The 19133-nt window shown below is 37.9% G+C and overlaps 1 protein-coding gene across 2 annotated transcripts in view; it reads right to left on the reverse strand.

Moving 5' to 3' along the window:
- Positions 1 to 2520: 2520 nt before the first annotated feature.
- The window catches only part of alc (5'-AMP-activated protein kinase subunit beta-1), a 68772-nt gene continuing 52159 nt past the window's right edge, over positions 2521 to 19133 (reverse strand). For both annotated transcript variants that reach the window (XM_067153376.2, XM_067153375.2), the window contains exons 6-7: positions 16434 to 16546; positions 2521 to 4159 (exon numbers count right to left, since the gene is read on the reverse strand). In XM_067153376.2, the coding sequence (XP_067009477.1) occupies positions 4013 to 4159; positions 16434 to 16546 (260 nt within the window). In that variant the 3' untranslated portion in view covers positions 2521 to 4012. The remainder of the gene's footprint in view (positions 4160 to 16433; positions 16547 to 19133) is intronic.

Genomic DNA, 19133 nt, shown 5'->3' on the forward strand with positions numbered 1-19133 from the left:
CCTGCCTTATCCGTTCCTCGATGAAACAATTTCCAGGATCAACCGCCCAGACATTTCCTTCTCATCAACAGCAAATCCTTGATCAAGAGTTTTTCAATAAACCCTATCTCACAAAAGGACGGCTACGGCATACCTATGGATCCTAGCGTTAACATCCCATCATTGCGATAATTAAAGCAAGTACAGTTACTGTACTGGAAAAGTAATATGCAGTGAGCTTGCAAAAGGGACCATCTTAGCATCACATTTGGGTTGTATCGTTTAGAGAATTCTCAGAAATCATAAAGCAGAGAATGGCCACATCAACTGGAAGGAGACAGAACACATTTTAACAGCTGCACTTGAAGACAGAAAGAGTTTCGCTAAATGTTTGTACTTTTAAAACGTCTACATTGTGTTCAGGTTTAGATGTTTTATTTTTATTTATTTATTTTTTACTTTTTTTGACTATATTGCCGAACAGGTTTCAGGCACTTTCCTCAGAGCACTGTATAGTCACTGGGCTTTTAGTTAGGAATCGAAACTGCTCCTTCTAGTATTTTGATATTAACGTGTTGCACCTTACATACATGACCATGGGAGGTTTTCGGATTGCTTATTACTGTTTTGGTCCTAATATACGACTGGGAATTTTATGTTTTTGTATTAAAATGTCATAAAAACGGCACATTTCCCACTCGTACTGACTAATACAGTGAGAGCGCTTTCCAGCTGAGCTCAAGGTCATGTATAACCGTAATTTCTTAAGTTTTGATGATGTTTTTTCTCTTTCCAATTTCATTGTGATTAGTGATGGGCAAAATTGAATATAATGCATTTGAGAACTTTTGAGAATGGAAGATTGTGTACATTAGAGAATTATAAACTACTTTTGGTCGATTGTTGTTTGGCTTGGCGATAGATTTTTCGAAGAGTTTGGCTGATCAAAGTTGCTGAACTGAAAGAAGTTTTCATGGGAAACTGCCGAAGTTTCCCCGGTAAAACTGAATGTAAAGTTTCGACCCCAGATCTGGGTCATCATCAGTCAACGGCACAAATTATGCTCGGCATTAAAAAGTCCAAAAACAATGTACAAGCACATAACATAAAACATGCATGGAAAAACTCGCGTATCGGTAATTAATGTTTAAAGCCGGCCCCATGGTCTAACTTGCCTGCTTCTCACCCAGAGGGCCTGGGTTTGATTCCCAGTCAGGTCAGGGCTGGTTTCAGGTCTACTCAGCCTAGGTGATTACCTTTAATTGAGGAGCTATTTAACGGCGAGATGGTGACCCCGGCCTAGAGAGCCAGGAATGACTGCAGAGAGAATTCGTTACACTGACCATGCATCACCTCGTAATCTGCAGACCTTCGGGCTGAGCAGCAGTTGCTTGACAGGTGAAGGCCCATTGGGGCTATAGTTTGTTTTGGTTTCGGAGTGTTTGTAAGATTATAATTATACATATTTCATTTTCATGATGTTTAGCCAATTAGTTGATAGTTTTAATTCGTACCTGGATTTTCCGTCTTCTTGTGTTTTATGTTTTTTCCGCAGTTCCTCTAGAAACAGAACTGAGGTTCCACTGTAATAATAATCAACATACTAAACATAACACAGCTTAACTGCAATAAATTACTATAATCCTACCAGAGAGCAATGCTGAGGAGTTCCAGGTGGTGTTGAAGTGTCATGGAAATTGGATGCCTTTATGAATGCTGGGAAAACTGATTGCAAAATATACTGGAATACTTGTAAGAAATCACAGAACTGCCTTTCGTCACTTATCAACTCTGGATATAACTTGCACGACTGATATTTTAAAAATAGAGTTAAACCAGCATTCTCATTATTTTGATGGAGTCTTCTCTGTACCAAATACGGAGTCCGACTCGTTGGCTGAATGGTCAGCGTACTGGCCTTCGGTTCGGAGGGTCCCGGGTTCGATTCCCGGCCGGGTCGGGGATTTTAACCTTCATTGGTTAATTCCAATGGTCCGAGGGCTGGGTGTTTGTGCTGTCCCCAACATCCCTGCAACTCACACACCACACATAACACTATCTTCCACCACAATAACACGCAGTTACCTACACATGGCAGATGCCGCCCACCCTCATCGGAGGGTCTGCCTTACAAGAGCTGCACTCGGCTAGAAATAGCCACACGAAATTATATACCAAATACGGATTGTCCCAAAACATATAATGAGTATGTTCACCAAACCAAGATCTGAACGAAACAGATTCGGTCTCCTTTTGTACTGCATGCAGTAGTCTTGTCTGAATTCTGACGAGCTGGTATTTGGATTTTGGCAGTTTACATAAATCGGACTCCAGTGGATAACCCCTCTGAATCCCAATGAATTGGAATTTGGATGTTCACAGTTTGCACAAATTCGGCTCCAGTGGACAACCAGCCTATGAGTCATGTCGAGAAGCTACTGTCTTCTTCCATAGAAAATGAGAATACAAACAGCAGCAAACTCTATTTGACCACTGAAAAATGGAAATATGTGGTGACATTAAGTGAAGCATACATCCACCTGATGCTGCAACAAAACCTGCGCTATATTCCAGTGTAACCAAGAATAAAAACAATTTTCAAATCAGAGTTTGAGATACAAACCTTTACCAATTAATAATTATGGGACATAAATTTCATATTGATTGGTCTGTACTGAATTGAGATTACATTAAAAATTAATTATATTCTATTGGTTCCACCTTTCCAATACAAAGTGTTCTGTAATGCGAGGTACATTACAAGTTGTTTATACATGGTACTAGTTTCGACTCCAGATCTGGGTCATCATCAGCCAACGGCACAAATTATACTCGGCATTAAAAAGTCCAAAAACAATGTACAAGCACATAACATACAACATGCATGGAATAAGCTGATCAATTAAAAAGATTAAAATTGTCTGTGAGGTTGGCCGTGCGTATAATACATTACAATGGGGCACTTGAAACTCGTTAAAATGTTTTTAGGTAATTATTCTTGATGATGAAGAGAAATGAATTCAATCAACGTTATGATAAATAACATTTGTGGAATGCAATTTCACACAGAGTACGAATCATTAAAATTTGATGATGCCGTTGAAGCTGGTGTTGAAGTGCTTCTTGCGGTGGTGAAGGTGTAATGTAACTCGCATTACAGAACATTTTGCATTGAAAAGGTGGAACCAATAGAATATAATCAATTAATAATTAATGGATGGTTTATAGTTTCCCTGATGAAATTTAGAAGTCAACTACCAAATTTATAATGTGGCTCCATTATACTGAATTGAAATCCTTTTATCAGATGTGCACAAACAAGACTGAATTTAATCAAGGCTTAAACGACACTTCTGCTTCCTCTTGCACATTTTTGGAGGGAATGCAAGAGGAATTGAAGCAGTTCTCTTTAGAGATTTTCCAATGACAACATCTGATGCTTAACACACACAGTTCTGTAGATCTGATCTCTCAAAGAGAGTCCTTGAAAGTAACAGACCTCGTACAACCAAGAGACTACAGAAAGCTTATCAAGACAGAATAAATGTACAGGGCAAGCTGAGAAACAGCAGGCTTGATTGACACATAAATATGGTGCAGGTTTTCATTTCAGGAGGAACACAACCCCAAATTTTGTTTCAGGATATTGAGAACAAACCCCCATACTCTAAAGCTACTGTTAACAATAATTTATGGCAGTTTAAAATCATTCTACACTGAGTACCAAACTGTCTATGGAGCTACAGTCCAACCTGTTATAGTATATAAATCTGGTAAGTGTTGTCATAGTCAAGGTGATGAAAAGGGAAAACACTGAAGAAAAATACAACTTCCTCCATGTCCAAGAAATATAAGTCATTGGTAAGCAGCTGATTCACTATGTTCCATTCTCCTCCTCACTGGGTGGCTGTATTTTAGGTGGTGCTGATGAAAACTCTTGCCTCAGTTCCTCTTCTACACGGAACACCATCGCACAATGACAGAGTTTATTCTCTCAGCACCGAAGACACCTCTATCTGTGGCGATGGTACTGCTATATGGGTTTGTACAGAAGTGTTGTCACATACTTCTTGCGGTACCGATGTGTAGCACTCAGAACCATGACTCCATCTTTGATGGATAGTGCATACAAGTGATTGAGCATCACGTGGTTAGGTTCTGGCAGCAGGGTAGGTTCACACTGTAAAAGAAATAGTCTCTGTTAAGTACTGACTAGAGGCAAGTTTTGTCAACAAGTTCAGAAAATACATTTAGCTCTAAACAAATTGTCAATGTTAAGTTATAATCTTGTATCTCTGGAGGGAGAGCAAAAGTACTGATAGAACATTTCAAGAAGAATTTTAGAATAAAAATAGCATGTTAATGCACACAAAAAACCACTATTTTGATGAAAATAATTACAAATTGAAAATGAAATAACAGAAAACAGATATACGAGGTACAGACTAATTCCTTGTTACGTCTCAAATGATGTAAAGGTTTTGTGTTAACAGAAATATGAACAATGCAATATACTTTTTGTTTTGTTTTTTGCCATCAGCATGAAAATCAATATTTATTGTATCTGGAGGTTCCAAAGACTTCTGAGGGTCAATGTTTTTCATTCTGTACATTCAAAACCTTAATTCAGATAAACATGCTGCTCACTGAAACAGGAAGCGTTTGTTATCCTAAGAAGCAAGGGCATCTCAAATTAATTTGTACACAACAGAATCAAGAATGTCTGGCTGAGAAATTAGCTTGATCCCCACATAAATCGAAGTTGCAATGTCAGCTACCATGTTAAATATCAAGTGAACCTGTATTCAGGACATCATATTGACTTGAAATTGTACCCTTACACAGACTAAGGCTGCACTAAACGAAGATGATTTTGATTGGCGCTTTCAAAATAATAAAAAAAAAAGAATATAAAAAAACTTTGCCCTTCAATTTGCTGATACTTGGCTGCAGATGCTGGAAGATGATCCTGATCCTGTTTGGTTTGATAAGGCCAAATTTCAAGTGTCGGGGTCTGTTAATAGACACAACTGTACCTACTGGCAAACCCAAATGTTACCATTCAGCATAATTACGTATTACAGGAAGTAATGGTATAGGCTGGAGTGACATACCAGGTCTTTAAAGGGCCTTTTTTTTTTTTTTTTTTTTTTTTAAATATCAGAATATAACAGGAGAAAAGTACCTGTACTGCTGCGAAACGATGTTGGTCCACTCTTACTGGCAAGGGGTGTCTCTAAACACTTGCGGTGGAAGCAAGACGAAGTTCCACCACATTATGGTATGGCTGTACAAGAATGGCTTGACGAGTGGTTTTCAAACATGTGGGCTGGATATCAGAACCCTACTGAATGGCCCACTAGATCCCCGTCTTAACACCACAGGACTTTTTTTTTCTTCAGGTATTTAAGTAAACAAGTGTACAAGCATACTATACAAAACAAAGCTCATCTGTGCCAGATTATTATAGAAGAGTTCAACTGAATTTCCATTGAGTTCTGCAGAAAGGCATGCAAAACTGCTTAATTAAAACTTCAAAAAGGGCAATGACTTAAATGGAGGCCTAAACAGAATTTTTTCAAATTATTTAGTCATATAAATATAGGAAGTTAGTATGGATTTAGAAGAAATAGAGCAACCACAGACCTAATTTTTTCAGTCAGACAGTTAATGGAAATTTTTTGGGAATAAGAAAGAGACTCGAAAATAGTGTTTTTGGATTCAGAAAAAAAAAAAAAAGACAGGGTGAGAGGAAAAATATGGAAATGTTTAGAAAAAAATAACATCCCAGGAAGCACTAATTTAAAAAGTTCAGATGTATGATGGTTGTGGAAGTACTGTGCAAGTAGGTGATGGAAGATCTCAATGGTTTAAACCAAGAACAGGTGTCCAACAAGGGAGTTCTCTTTCTCTATCGCTCTTAATTTCACTCATGGATACTATTATAATGGAACTCAAAGGAATAGATGAGGAAGTTCTTAATGCATTTGTTTTTGCTGATGATGTTGCAATTTGGGGAGAAATTGAGAGAGGTGTTCAGAAGAGACTGGATCTTAGGAACACCAAGTTTAAAGACTATAAGTTAAATCTGAGCAAGAGCAAAACAGTGGTAATGAAAGTTAGCAGAACAAATACAACTTGTAACTTCACACTCAAGGGAGAGCAGATTGAATGTGTGAATACCTTGAAATATCTGGGGAGTACAATATCGAATGACGGAAGTGCCAAGAACGAAGTGTTGAACAGAGTGCAAAAAGGACCCAACTTCTTCCATCAAGGACGGAACATAGTATGGGACAAGAGAGTTCCTCAGAGGGCTAAACAGACCATGTTTAATGACTTATCTCCTGTCCATCATGACGTATAGTCTGAAGAGTTGCATCACACACAAAAGTAAAGTGAGTCAACTGCAAGCTTGTGAAATGAAGTTCCTTAGATCAGCTGCACAGAAAACAAGGAAGAACAGATTCAGGAATGACCAGATATGAAGAGACCTGCAGAAAGGCTGAGTGCTGCAAGGATGAAGTGGCTAGGACGCGAGCAGATGCAGGCGACTCGAACACCAAGGAAGTATTTTGAAAAGATCATTCCAGGATGAAGACCAATTGGACGCCCTAGAAAAAGGTCGTTAGACCAGATAAGAAAAGACCTAGAGAAAAAAGGAGAAACATGGAATGCCCCAGAAAGAAAAGAAGCATACCATGACCGTATTAAACGGGAGCACATCATTCTTAAACATCCTACTTGGCTCGCTGGAAGGAATTCATGATGAGGATATACTTAATATAATTCTTAGTTGTAACATTTTGTTGAGTTTTAAATCCTTGTCAAACATTAGCTGCTTACTTTACAGCCACCTTGTATAGTACAGTAGACCTAACATAAGTTTTGACCATAAATCATCACAGAAGAAAGACTGCATTTTAGTGATGATGTTAAGTGCCATTCCTATTCCCTTCTTGGGATCTAGTTGCTCTATGATCAAGGCTCCCTAATATCTGAAGTTATTTTCCTTGATCTGTCAATTTCCCAAGTTCAATCTCACAGCAGAGTGGACTTGTCCACTGAAGAGCAAGAACTATGTCTTGTAAACTTCAGAAAGCACTGGGTTTTAATATATAACAAGAATGTAAATAATCCTTTCACAAACACACAAGAACTTTCATTATGCTGTAAAATGTAACTAAAATTTTGTTTGAAATGTTACAACAAAGATAATGAAATTAACACAGTTTTAACATAAATGTGTTGGAAAAGCATTCTAGCAAATAGTAGTATATTTCACAGTATTGCCTTACTTTTTTATTTTTTTGCATCAGTTTCAGTGGTGTTAAAGGTTTTCCAGCCAGCCTAACCCATTAGTTCTAGCAAGTTGAGAGAACTTCTTGCACGAGGGCTTGTAGTCAGCACCTTGGTGACTGGGGCTGGAGAATTATGATGATGATGATGATGATGATGATGATGATGATGATGATGATGATGATGATGATGGTTTCCACAAAACTTTTAGAGAAATATTTTTGCAATGTTTTAACATCCTAGTGTACTCTAAAAATTATATATTTTAATTTAATTCCATTAATTTATCAAAGTTATATGCCAACATATGTGGGCAGTGGGTATGGGAGGGATGTGTAAAATATTTTCTTGCTAATTTACTGGCAAGTGTTCAGTACCGGTATATTTGATTTTCATTCATTTACAGTGTGTACAACTCAAATTGGGATGGACAAAACACACTGCCATTAGAAAAACAAAAATAATACCAGGAAAACAGATGAGAAGCAAATGAAACAACACAGCAAAACTTAATTAGTGCATTCCTTATTAAAAGGTTTTCTCCCTTAGCACACCATATATATGTAGTCCTCATTCCCATCGTATTATATCTGTATAAAAAAATACCTCGCTTATCGAATCACGAATTTTGGCTATTACCACTTAGGATGGTTACATTTTTTCCAACCATGAAAATGTTTTTTTAACATCCATTGTGAATTGAATGTTATTTCCAACACAGATAAGAGTCCTCGCTGCAGGAGGTAGGTCAGGGAAACTTGCACAATAACAGGATAAGAGGAAAAGCCCTCAAATTCCAAAACTTCACAGGGTAAACTGCACCTTTGGGAGCAAGTTGTTAATCTCAGAAAATCTCAGCAAAACTTAATTAGTGCATTCCTTATTAAAAGGTTTTCTCCCTTAGCACACCATATATATGTAGTCCTCATTCCCATCGTATTATAGATTGCTGAATAATCCAGTGAACTTGTCTGTGCTTGTATTTTGCATTCCAGTCAGAAATTTATTCTCTCTTCAGGGCAGTGAATATTTGTCGCATGATATACTATGTATGAATGAACATAATTGTGAAAAGTTGAGTAGCATGGTGCATATTTGTCTTGTGATAAACAGATACGGATAAGGAAAATGTCCTGAAAATGCTTACTAATGAAGACAAAATTAAAATTCTTCAGGAAGTGGACAGGCATCTACATGTTAAGGGTGTAGACTTGGTGCGAATGTTAAAACTAATTTCTTTGACTTAAACCCATCCAAATGGTGCCAGGTGCTAAAATTTATAAATTATAATAAAAATTGTACCAGATGGTACAAATAATGGTACATTCAAATAAAGCGCTCTGAGGAACGCCATCTTCAATATAAAGCTTGCAACAACTTGTGCAAGGAATTTGAACTTTTGTCAACAGATATCTCTACTAAAAACTTATGCTATGCCCTCTAGTGTGAAGAGGGATTATTAAGATTGCAAAGTAATTTGTTATTTTAAGGTTTACCAAACTGATTTGTGTATTCCTTGTTTTTGGTATGCTAAAGTTTACAACACTTCGATCTCTGTCCACAAACTTCAAATACTGACCAATAGGAAATTTTGTACATATATTTTTTCCACCAATTACGTACATCTTGTAACTATTTAATTATCCAATGGAAATTGGGAATGTGTCGGGCCTTAGCCTAGAGCTCTCTAGAACCTTCCTCTCGGGTATAAAAGCTGGCACCTTTTTGAGCCATCTTATTCATTGCTCCAGTTTAGTGTGTGTGTGTGTGTGTGTGTGGTTATTAAGGAGGCGGGGGCCTCGTCCATCATCTAGCAGTCCAGCAGCTAAAGGTAATGACAGTCCTATAGAACTAATAGTCTTGGAAAGCTAGCTGGAGGGGAAGATTTCCAAACTTCACTAATATAACTGTAATTTTCTAAAATGTAACTTCTAACAAGTCAAAAGAACTCAGCCTAAATTCGGGAATAGAGAGTGCGACACCCTCTCGTGTTCCCTGTCAACTTGAGTTAGAGATCACTATGACCTTGTAACAGTTTTCTGTCTGCACACCCTCTCATGTTCCCTGTCAACTTGAGTTAGAGATCACTATGACCTTGTAACAGTTTTCTGTCTGTAACTTTTGTAACTTAAATTTTCTCCATCTAGTCACCTCAGCAGTATAGGCTTAGCCTCTGTAACTTCGGGTCGTGAGCCCAAATAGGTTTCAACCTTTTAATTGTAAACTTCAAGGAGTGCAAGAGTTCGCCTCCATTTAACTTTGATTTTTGGGCCAGTAAGTGAACCTGTTTGTTTTTCCACAATTGCCTGGTAGAATGGGTACTCTATAGCCCTGTGTCATTTCTTTTATGTAAAAAGGTAAGACTGCTGAGCACATAAGACAGTGCCTATTGTTGGAATTTGTAAAATGTAGGCCTAGATATTTCTGGAAATTGATTCCTAAGTGTAAAATTTATAGAGCATAGAGGCTCTTTCTTTTCATATGTTAGTGTAAATATTGAATGGTGCCTTTGGAAGGCTGTAATGTAGTCGTGTTTGGAGAGTGTTCTAAGTAATTGGGTGGTGTAAATGGTGCTCTTGAAACATAGTGTATTTTGAATACTCTGTCTCCTTGTGTTGTATAAGAAATTGGGAGGTTCGTCTTCTTTACTGTTTTCTGAAACGAGCCGCAGTGCTCATGCATATTGTGTAATTATGGAGCTTCAAGCTCAAAGTTGTTAATCAACTGCTTAATTAATTGTCATTCTACAGTATATTCTAAAATTGTTACCCTATCTTATGAACTTTGCATCTGAATTCATAAGGAAATTTTTGGAAAACAAACCAAAAGACAATCGTGAAAAGAAATATATAAATTTAAAATTTTTAATTAATCTTTTGATTGTTCTTTTGTGATCTACAAAACCATGCTAAAAAGTTATTATAAAATTTATAAAAATAATATTATAAATTTACTCATTCGGAACAAATATTTCGGGTTCCCTATGGGAGTCAACATCTATATCATCTGATGGTCAGGCAGGCATCAATTTTTTAAAGTGGGACAAAGTCTCTCATAGTGCATGGGCACTGCCGGTGGCTCCAAGTAGCCTACGCAGTGGCCTCCACGGTATGCACTAGCCATGTGTCTTGGTAGGTGTGCTATTTACCAACTGATGAGCGCAACTTAGCACACTGGGCTGAAACGCTGGCAACCAGAAATGAGTTAGCTGGAAAATTTATGATGTCCAATAACAGACCGACTATACTGATATTACTAATAATATTCCACGCCAATCTCCACTGAAGGCTCAGAACCTGCTTGTCTCTTTACTTCCAATTTTTCCCAGCCCAAAGTTTGCAAAAGAGGAACAGGACGGCATGTGGTCTATGGAGAGTTTTTTTTTTTTTTTTTTTTTGCTAGTGGCTTTACGTCGCACCGACACAGATAGGTCTTATGGCGATGATGGAATAAGAAAGAGCTAGGAGTGGGAAGGAAGCGGCCGTGGCCTTAAGGTACAACCCCAGCATTTGCCTGGTGTGAAAATGGGAAACCATGGAATGGAGAGGTCTAGTGCAGATCTTTTAAGATGACGCCCATGGGTGAACTACAGGTATGTGAGTATGGGGCTATACCTACGATGCAATCTAATGATGAAAACGGCACTGACATTCAGCTCCAAAGCCAGAGGAAATAACCAATGAAGATTCAAATCCCATCCTAGCCAGAAATTGAACCCAGGATGCCTCGGACCAAAGGCGAGTGTGCTAACCAGTTAGCCATGGAGCCAGACATAGGAGTAGATTATACATCCTCTGATTTGTTGTCCCTTCCTACAGTTATTTTTACTACCCTATGACCAGTAATTTGAATGCACACACAGTTTGGTATTCTCTCAGATTTGATTTCCTATTACATGACATTACACGCCTGATCCTCCTAGCTTATGGCTACATTGTCAGGAGGTGCCAGAACTACATCTGCATCATCTAGGTTATCCTCTTCGTTTAAAACTAACTACCTGTACTTCAGGGGTCAATCTGTAGAATACTGATAAGTGCAAATTAAACACCCATTCCTGCCTTTACCACTATCCACAAATGCGAACAGGTAATTTCCTCCTGAAAAATGGTCCTCGTAATTGAAATGTAAGTGTAATTAAATGTTGGAATACAACCTCACAAATAAAATATACATATAAACTACCTGTCTGAAAATTTTAACAATTTATGAATATTATTGTAGAGTACCGTTTTGGCATGACGAATAGAATACCTAGTGTGATCACTCCGCTCTCTTAACATTGTCGTTGGTGGCCCCGCCGGAGTGTGGCGCTGCAGTCGCCACGAACCAGCTGCAACAACTCGTGCATCAAATTGTCGACGAAGGTAATAGCGTGCTAGCATGAAGTTATGGTAACATTTTTAGCGCCTATTTAGGGAATTTATTTGTTTTGATATTTTCCGAAAGTCTTTAATAATATCTGAATTACAAATTACAGTGGAAGACCTAAGAAACAAAACCGACAAAATCAAGAAACTCACAGACAAGCAAATCAGACTGCAAATCAGAATCAACAGACAATAGGAAGGGTGATTTCCAATGAAGAAAGAAGGATAAGATCAGAGAGAATGAAGAAGTACTGGGCTGACAGGAAACTGAAAAATTATTTGTAAAAGTTGGCTAGAGTGGTCCAATGAAGGCCATAAAATGTAAATAATAATAATATCTGTTCAATTCTTTGTGTGTGCAATTAACTAGTTTTCTATTATTTCGAGAAAGTGTCATGCTGTTTCGTTCTTGGTTATAAATCGGGTTACGGAAGGAAGCGTAATGATAGATGATTTTTTACACCACAAAAAGAAAAGAATCTGTTTGCGAATTGGACGAGAGTTATTCCGTGGAAAGATAAGCAATTGTATGCCAAAATCAGAATATGTGACCTGCATTTTTTGGCAGATTTAATTAATTTATAGAGGTGGACTGTTTCATTGTGAACAGTAAAATCACTAAACCTCCTCATGTGAGGTTGAAATTAAAAGCAGGAGCGGTGCGCTAACATTTTTTCCAAATGTACTGAAATAGCTATCCACTGAGGTAAAATCGCAAAAGGGACCCAGTAGAAAGAGAAATAAAGACAGTATCAAGATGATAAGGAACAATAATCACAATGTGAGTGAAGCAGTGATGGCAACACTGAACGGTAAGGTTCAAGGTCAGCATAGCTGTACTCAAATTCATGGCCAGTCTTGTTCTCTTACTAATACAAGTAATGAAAATAATTTTTTCCGTATTGAAAGAATCTTAATAATAAATAAGAAATTTATTTTAACTTCAACCTATTCAATACAGTACAAGATATTAACATGTTAGTTAAAGATAATTAAAATAGACGAGACACGCTTCGCCCCTTTTGTGGGGCATCATCAGTCATATCAATACCTCAAAGTTCTACCAGACGTCTGGTTGGAAAATTGTAAAACATGCTGCAGGAGTGAATACATTAAAAAACTTTACAATATCTTATCATTAACAAAATATCAAATTGATTAAAAATATATTGCACTAGTGAACATGCTTGTGAATTTTCACATTAAACAATGGCTGTCATATGTGTAGTAAATGACAATAGTGATAGTCTAAAATCTTATGCAATGCTAAAGTTCGAAGACAGATTAAAAATTATATGACAAATATTGAGAATGAATGCAGAATACATACAATTACAAATGCTGTACACGTATTTTACATGTGAAATGATGTGGAAAAGCATTCAAAATTTGTGCTAATTTCACTTAAATTTGATCTTAATATTACGTTCATGATGTGGTCTAATGGAATTAGCATCAAGATGTGAAAGTTTGTGTGTGATTTATGACCAGCTCATGTGAAAACGTTGTATTACGTTGAAATTCAACCTAGATGTTTACGTTGCATAATTATATTTTAGACCAAACAAGCTAGTTCGCTGAAGTATCCATGGGCTATTCAACTCCGTTGGACACTCTACGAGACGAAGTGCCTAGTGCATGTAAACAACAGTTGATATTTGATTCAAATTGAGCCTGTGTTGAAACAGTTGAACTAATGGCTTAAATGAGGGCAGCTGAAGTGTCGTTAATATCTTCCCATTTGACTAATATTTTGAAGGTTTAATGGTGTGTTTCAGTTGCTGGAGTATGGGATGTCTGTTTATTAGTTGAATGGGTGACAGTCAAAACGTTGTGCAATGTAATTAATGTTGAGCCGTCTTACGTATGTGAAAATCTGAAAGGAAGGATAAGTCCTTAATTAGTTTAGTGAAATAATGACGGGGAAAAAGAAAGACTGAATGCGTTAGAGAATTAAAAGGATATGGAGTTAAAGCTTACCTTTAGAGTTGTTGGACTGTTAACTTATTGCTAAGAGGTTTTTGAAGCACTGGCTGTCACTAACGCATTACTCCTCGTATTATACGTGTGACGTCTTGGTGGAGGGGAGTGGATCTGAGAAGGCGGGGCTGTGGGCTTGTGATTGGCGCTTGGGAAGGAGTTGTGTGTATTGGAGGGAGAACAGGGGCGTGGCAAGTTGAACGGTTTAGTGGGGGTGATTGAAGACAGTGTTTTGAGGACATCAACAAGTCTTATGTCTTTCAGATTTAACTTATTAAACGAAATTATTAACTGTTCATATAAAGGGCTTCGGTTATCTATTGGATCATTTAAGTTTTTATTACTGTTGTATTTTTGGTCCATGAAAATGTACAAATTTTTGAACTCTGCCATGAGTCTGCCTTTATCTATTCTTTTTAAAATTTGAAGGTCTTGTTCAATTGTGGTGAAACTGCGTCCTGTGTCCTTCATATGGATGCTCATTGCTGAGCGTTTGTTGTGTTTCTGGCCATTAAAATGTTCAGCATATCTAGTTGTGAAACTTTTTCCGGTTTGACCGATGTACGAACTGTTGCACTCAGCACATTTCAGTCTGTAAATGCCGGAACCTGAATATTTATTGTTGTCCGAGTTTATCTTGTTATGCTTTAAGAATAATTTTTTATTTGAATTTAAGATCAAATTTAAGTGAAATTAGCACAAATTTGGAATGCTTTTCCACATCATTTCCAATGTAAAATACGTGTACAGCATTTGTAATTGTATGTATTCTGCATTCATTCTCAATATCTGTTATATAATTTTTAAACTGTCTTCGAACTTTAGCATCACATAAGATTTTAGACTATCACTATTGTCATTTACTACACATATAACTGCCATTGTTTAATGTGAAAATTCACAAGCATGTTCACTAGTGCAACATATTTTTAATCAATTTGATATTTTGTTAATGATAAGATATTGTAAAGTTTTTTTAATGTATTCACTCATGCAACATGTTTTACAATTTTCCAACCAGACGTCTGGTAGAATTTTGAGGTATTGATATGACTGATGATGCCCCACAAAAGGGGCAAAACATGTCTCAACTATTTTAATGATGTTTAACTAACATGTTAACATCTTGTACTGTATTGAATAGGTTGAAGTTAAAATAAATTTCTTACATTTATTATTAACTCTTACTTATACCCAAAATATAGTAGTGTCTCTCAAATGGCGATCAAAGAAAGCATCTGGTAATTTAAGGTGAGTTCTATGTATCTTTCCTCAGTCAAAGCTAGGATTAATTTCCCACAGGTGCAGATCAAGAACACGGAATGTTTTTTTAAGTAGCACAATGTTGCTTTCCCTTTTCGTAATGTTCCATTTTATCTTGTGTGTTCTTTTATTAAAGTCCAAAGATATTTCTTCGTGGGGATTGAGAATATTATTTACAACTCTCTGAGACTATTATTCAATAGGTCTAAACAACTGGGTGTTGTATTTGGTTATTTACGTATCAGCATAGCCTCCACTAATACATATGACCGTGTGATGTCTCTGATTGGCTGCACTAGCGCCGCTCTGCGGGAGCGCGCTTGAACTCCTTGAGTGATCTCACTAGGAGTTCCATTCGTCATGATTTTGGTGTTAATTCAATTTAGGTTGGAAAGAAGATTCCACCTTCCAATACTTCAATTTATTGGTTAACCTATGCAATTTAATACATATGTTTATCTTAATATCTTGTCTATATCAGGAATGAAACCTGTACTACAGGTTAGCCAATAAGTTGTTTTGGAAGGCTGAATCTTCTTTCCAAACCTAAGTTGAAAATTTTAAGTTATTTAAAATACATACCCTTTGTTAGAGTTTGTAGAAGACTAAAAAGATTCCATTTCCATTCACTACTGACAACAACTCATCATCATCATTTCCTGTTTCCTGCTTCCTGCGTCGGGTTGTGAATCGAGGACCTCCATCGATGCCTGTCTCTCCACCTCTTCTCCTTTTTTAAGTACATCTTCTGGTTTTCCTCCCCTCTTCGCTATGCACTCCCACACTGAATCTCTCCACCTCTTTCAGGGTCTTCCTCGTGGTCTCTTTCCTGATAACTTCTCCGAAAAAGTTTTTTTTGGCACATTCTCTTCTCCCATTCTCATCATATGCCCATACCACTTTAGCCTTGTTGTTTCTATTCTGTCTTGAAATTTCAAGATTCCTGTCCTTTTCCTTATCTCTGCATTTCTAATTCTATCCTTTCTGGTTTTGCCCTCGATACCTCTTAGGAATTTCATCTCCGCTGCCTGTATTCTACTCTCCCCTCGTTTTGTTGTAGTCCACGATCCAGCTGCATAGGTCAATATGGGTTCATAATAGGTTGAATAGAATACTTTCTTACATTTCTTTGGGACATCCTGGTTCCACAAAATACCCCTTACACTCTGGTAGAAGCTGTTTGCTTGTTGTATTCTTTTTCCAATTTCCTCGGTAATCTTTCCATCTTCTGTGATCACACTTGTTGTCCCTTTCTACGGTTACTTTTACTACCCTACCACCCATTGGTGGACAAGCAACTACTCTTGTAATATTCAAACATTACAGTGATGCATTCCTGTCTCAAAATATTTACCATCACTCAATATTTGAAAGAGTGAATTATTGTCTCATGCATGGTCAGTGCAGATTTAAAATGAGCAGTAACCATGAATGTGAGCAGGGGAACTGATGGGTTGAGGATAAACAGGTTACTACAGATCTCTTCACAAAAAATTACTTAATTTCTGTTACACGTAAGAAAATAAAAATTTACAGGCTTACCGAAAGAGGTGTGTCTTTGTTTAGAATCACTTGCAGTAGATGAGGAGGTAATACTGGAGGGCCAGACACTTTCTCCCATGGTTTGTTAGCAGGAATCTCTTGAGAATATTCCCCTGTGGAAAATAATACACTAATAATGTAACTGAACAGTAAAAAAACTTAACAAAAACATAAGGAAGATCCATCTTTAACATTTAAAAGTCAGAGTATTGCTCAGCATACAACTTGTGTGAATGTAACCTGCCACGTTTGATTTCTATGAGTTTTTTTTACATTATACTGACAGAGATATGTTTTATGGCAATGATCAGATAGGACAGAACAAGGACTGGAAAGGAAGCAACCATGGCCTTAATTAAGGTTCAGCATGCCTGGTGCAAAAATGGGAACCCACAAAAAACCAAATTCAGGGCTCCTGAGCCCTCCTGGTAGCCGTGACTTAACATTTCAAGTCTATATGGTCTGACATCATGCTTTTTATACAATTTGTTTTATGTTACACTGACTCAGATTGGTCTTTAATGGGATAGGAAAGGCCTAGGAGTGGGAAGGAAGTGGCTGTGGCCTTAATTAAGGTACAGCCCCAGCATTTGCCTGGTGTGAAAATGGAAAACCACGGAAAACCACATTCAGGGCTGCCAACAGTGGGGTTCGAACCCACTATCTCCCAGATGCAAGCTCACAGCTGCGTGCCCCTAATCGCACGGCCAACTTGCCCGGAGACACCATGCTTAAGTGGTTCGAGTCTCATTGGTGGAAACAATTTTCACCATCAGGATATTGACCAGCAGGGAAGGAGAGGTAGTGGTATACAATTTCTAATCACTAGATTGCATGCTAAAAGCCTGAATTCAATTCCAAACCTTTCCTCAGTGTTCATATGGAGTGAGGGCATACGACACTATTGATGGCGATTCATCCATTCTCCAATGTGTGCATTAACCGGCCTGGCAGTGAAACAACTGTACACATGCTGGATGGCAGACGAAGAACATGACTTTACACCTACTGGTAAAATCAAGTGCCCAGAAGTAAGGCAGATTTACGAATAGATAAAACATGCTAGGGATTCCATTCTTCTGCAAGTGGTGGAGAAGAGTTTTAAGAAATGTGGGATCACTAATTCGCTGGATGGAACCGAGGATGATGAGCTATGGGAGAATGATGGTGGTGACGAGGAGGAGGACTGCAATTCTGCCGTAATGACGAATGCTAAGAAGATTACAGGTAAGGGACCATCGATGGACAGTATCTGTATTTTATTTTATACGGTGTATATTCGTGGTGCAAGCCTCCGTGGCTCAGGCGGCAGTGCCGACCTCTCCCCGCTGGATACTGCAGCTCAAATCCTTGTCATTCCATGTGAGATTTGTGCTGGACAAAGCAGAGGCAAGACAGGTTTTTTTCCCGGGTACTCCGGTTTTCCCCGTCATTTTTCATCCCAGCAATACTCTCCATTAACATTTCAATTCATCTGTAATCATTTATCACTGCTCCAGAGGAGTGCAACAGGCTTCGGCAGCTGGCACATTTTCTATCCTCGCCGCTAGATGCGGGCTTCATTCATTCCATTCCTGACCTGGTCGAATGACTGGAAACAGGCTATGGATTTTCATTTCACTGTGTATATCCGTGCAATTTTAAGAGACACAATTACATTACAGTTTTTCTATTGGAGGATGCTAGACGCTGCTGCTAAAATCATAGTACAATATTGAATTTTTTTTACAAGTTGCTTTACGTTGCACTGACACAGATAGGTCATATGGTGAACATGAGACAGGAAAAGTCTAGGAGTGGGAAGGAAGCCGCCGTGGCCTTAATTAAGGTACAGCCCCAGCATTTGTGTGGTGTGTGTATCGGGAGGTACACCACATCCCCATGCATTTGAATGAAGCACCTTGAAGAATGCTATCTAACATATAAAACTTGAAACAACTAGTGCAAGAAGTTGTGAAGTTGATCAAAAGATGTCACTACTAAAGTGATAGAGTAATGTATTATTTTAAAGTTTCCTAAACTTACTGGATTCCTTTTGTTGTATCACAGGTCACAGCAACAATTTCAAGAGGTTTGGACTTTTCTCCATAGATGTCTCGATTAAAGAATTGATGTCATGCACTCTGCTGCAAGGTAAAATAACTAGAAATTTAAAGAAATTTTGTGTTTATTGGTTTTTTGAACTGAAATGACTTTCCTTATTTTTGATTCTTCAAGGTTTGCAACACTTCTTCCTCATCTTGCCAGCTTGGGAGTCTGGCCAATCAGAAATTTTGGGTATTTATTTTTCAGCCAATCAAATGTTTTTGTACCTATTTCAACATCCAATAAAAATAAGACGGTGTGCCCGGATCTAGTCCAGAGCCTTCTCAAACCTTCCTCTCGGGTATAAAAGCTGATGCCTTTTCGAGCTAACTTGTCTTATTGATCGTCCTATTACTGAGTGTGTGTGTTAAGAGAGGAGGCGGGGGCCTCATTCTTTGGCAGTCAGAACATCGGATAAGGTAATGGCCACCAGTTACTAACTCAGTAGTTTTCTCCAAAAGCTGACTCGAGGGGAAGGTTCCCTATCTTTCGTAATGTAGCTGTATATTTTCTAAAATATAAACCTTTCTTTCTGCTCATGTACAAGTTCAAGTTAGTCAAAAGTACTTAATTGAAAACCGGGAATAGAAAGTGCGTTACCCTCTCGAGTTCCCC

Source organism: Anabrus simplex, chromosome 9 (genome assembly GCF_040414725.1).
Source record: "Anabrus simplex isolate iqAnaSimp1 chromosome 9, ASM4041472v1, whole genome shotgun sequence".
NCBI lineage: Eukaryota > Metazoa > Arthropoda > Insecta > Orthoptera > Tettigoniidae > Anabrus > Anabrus simplex.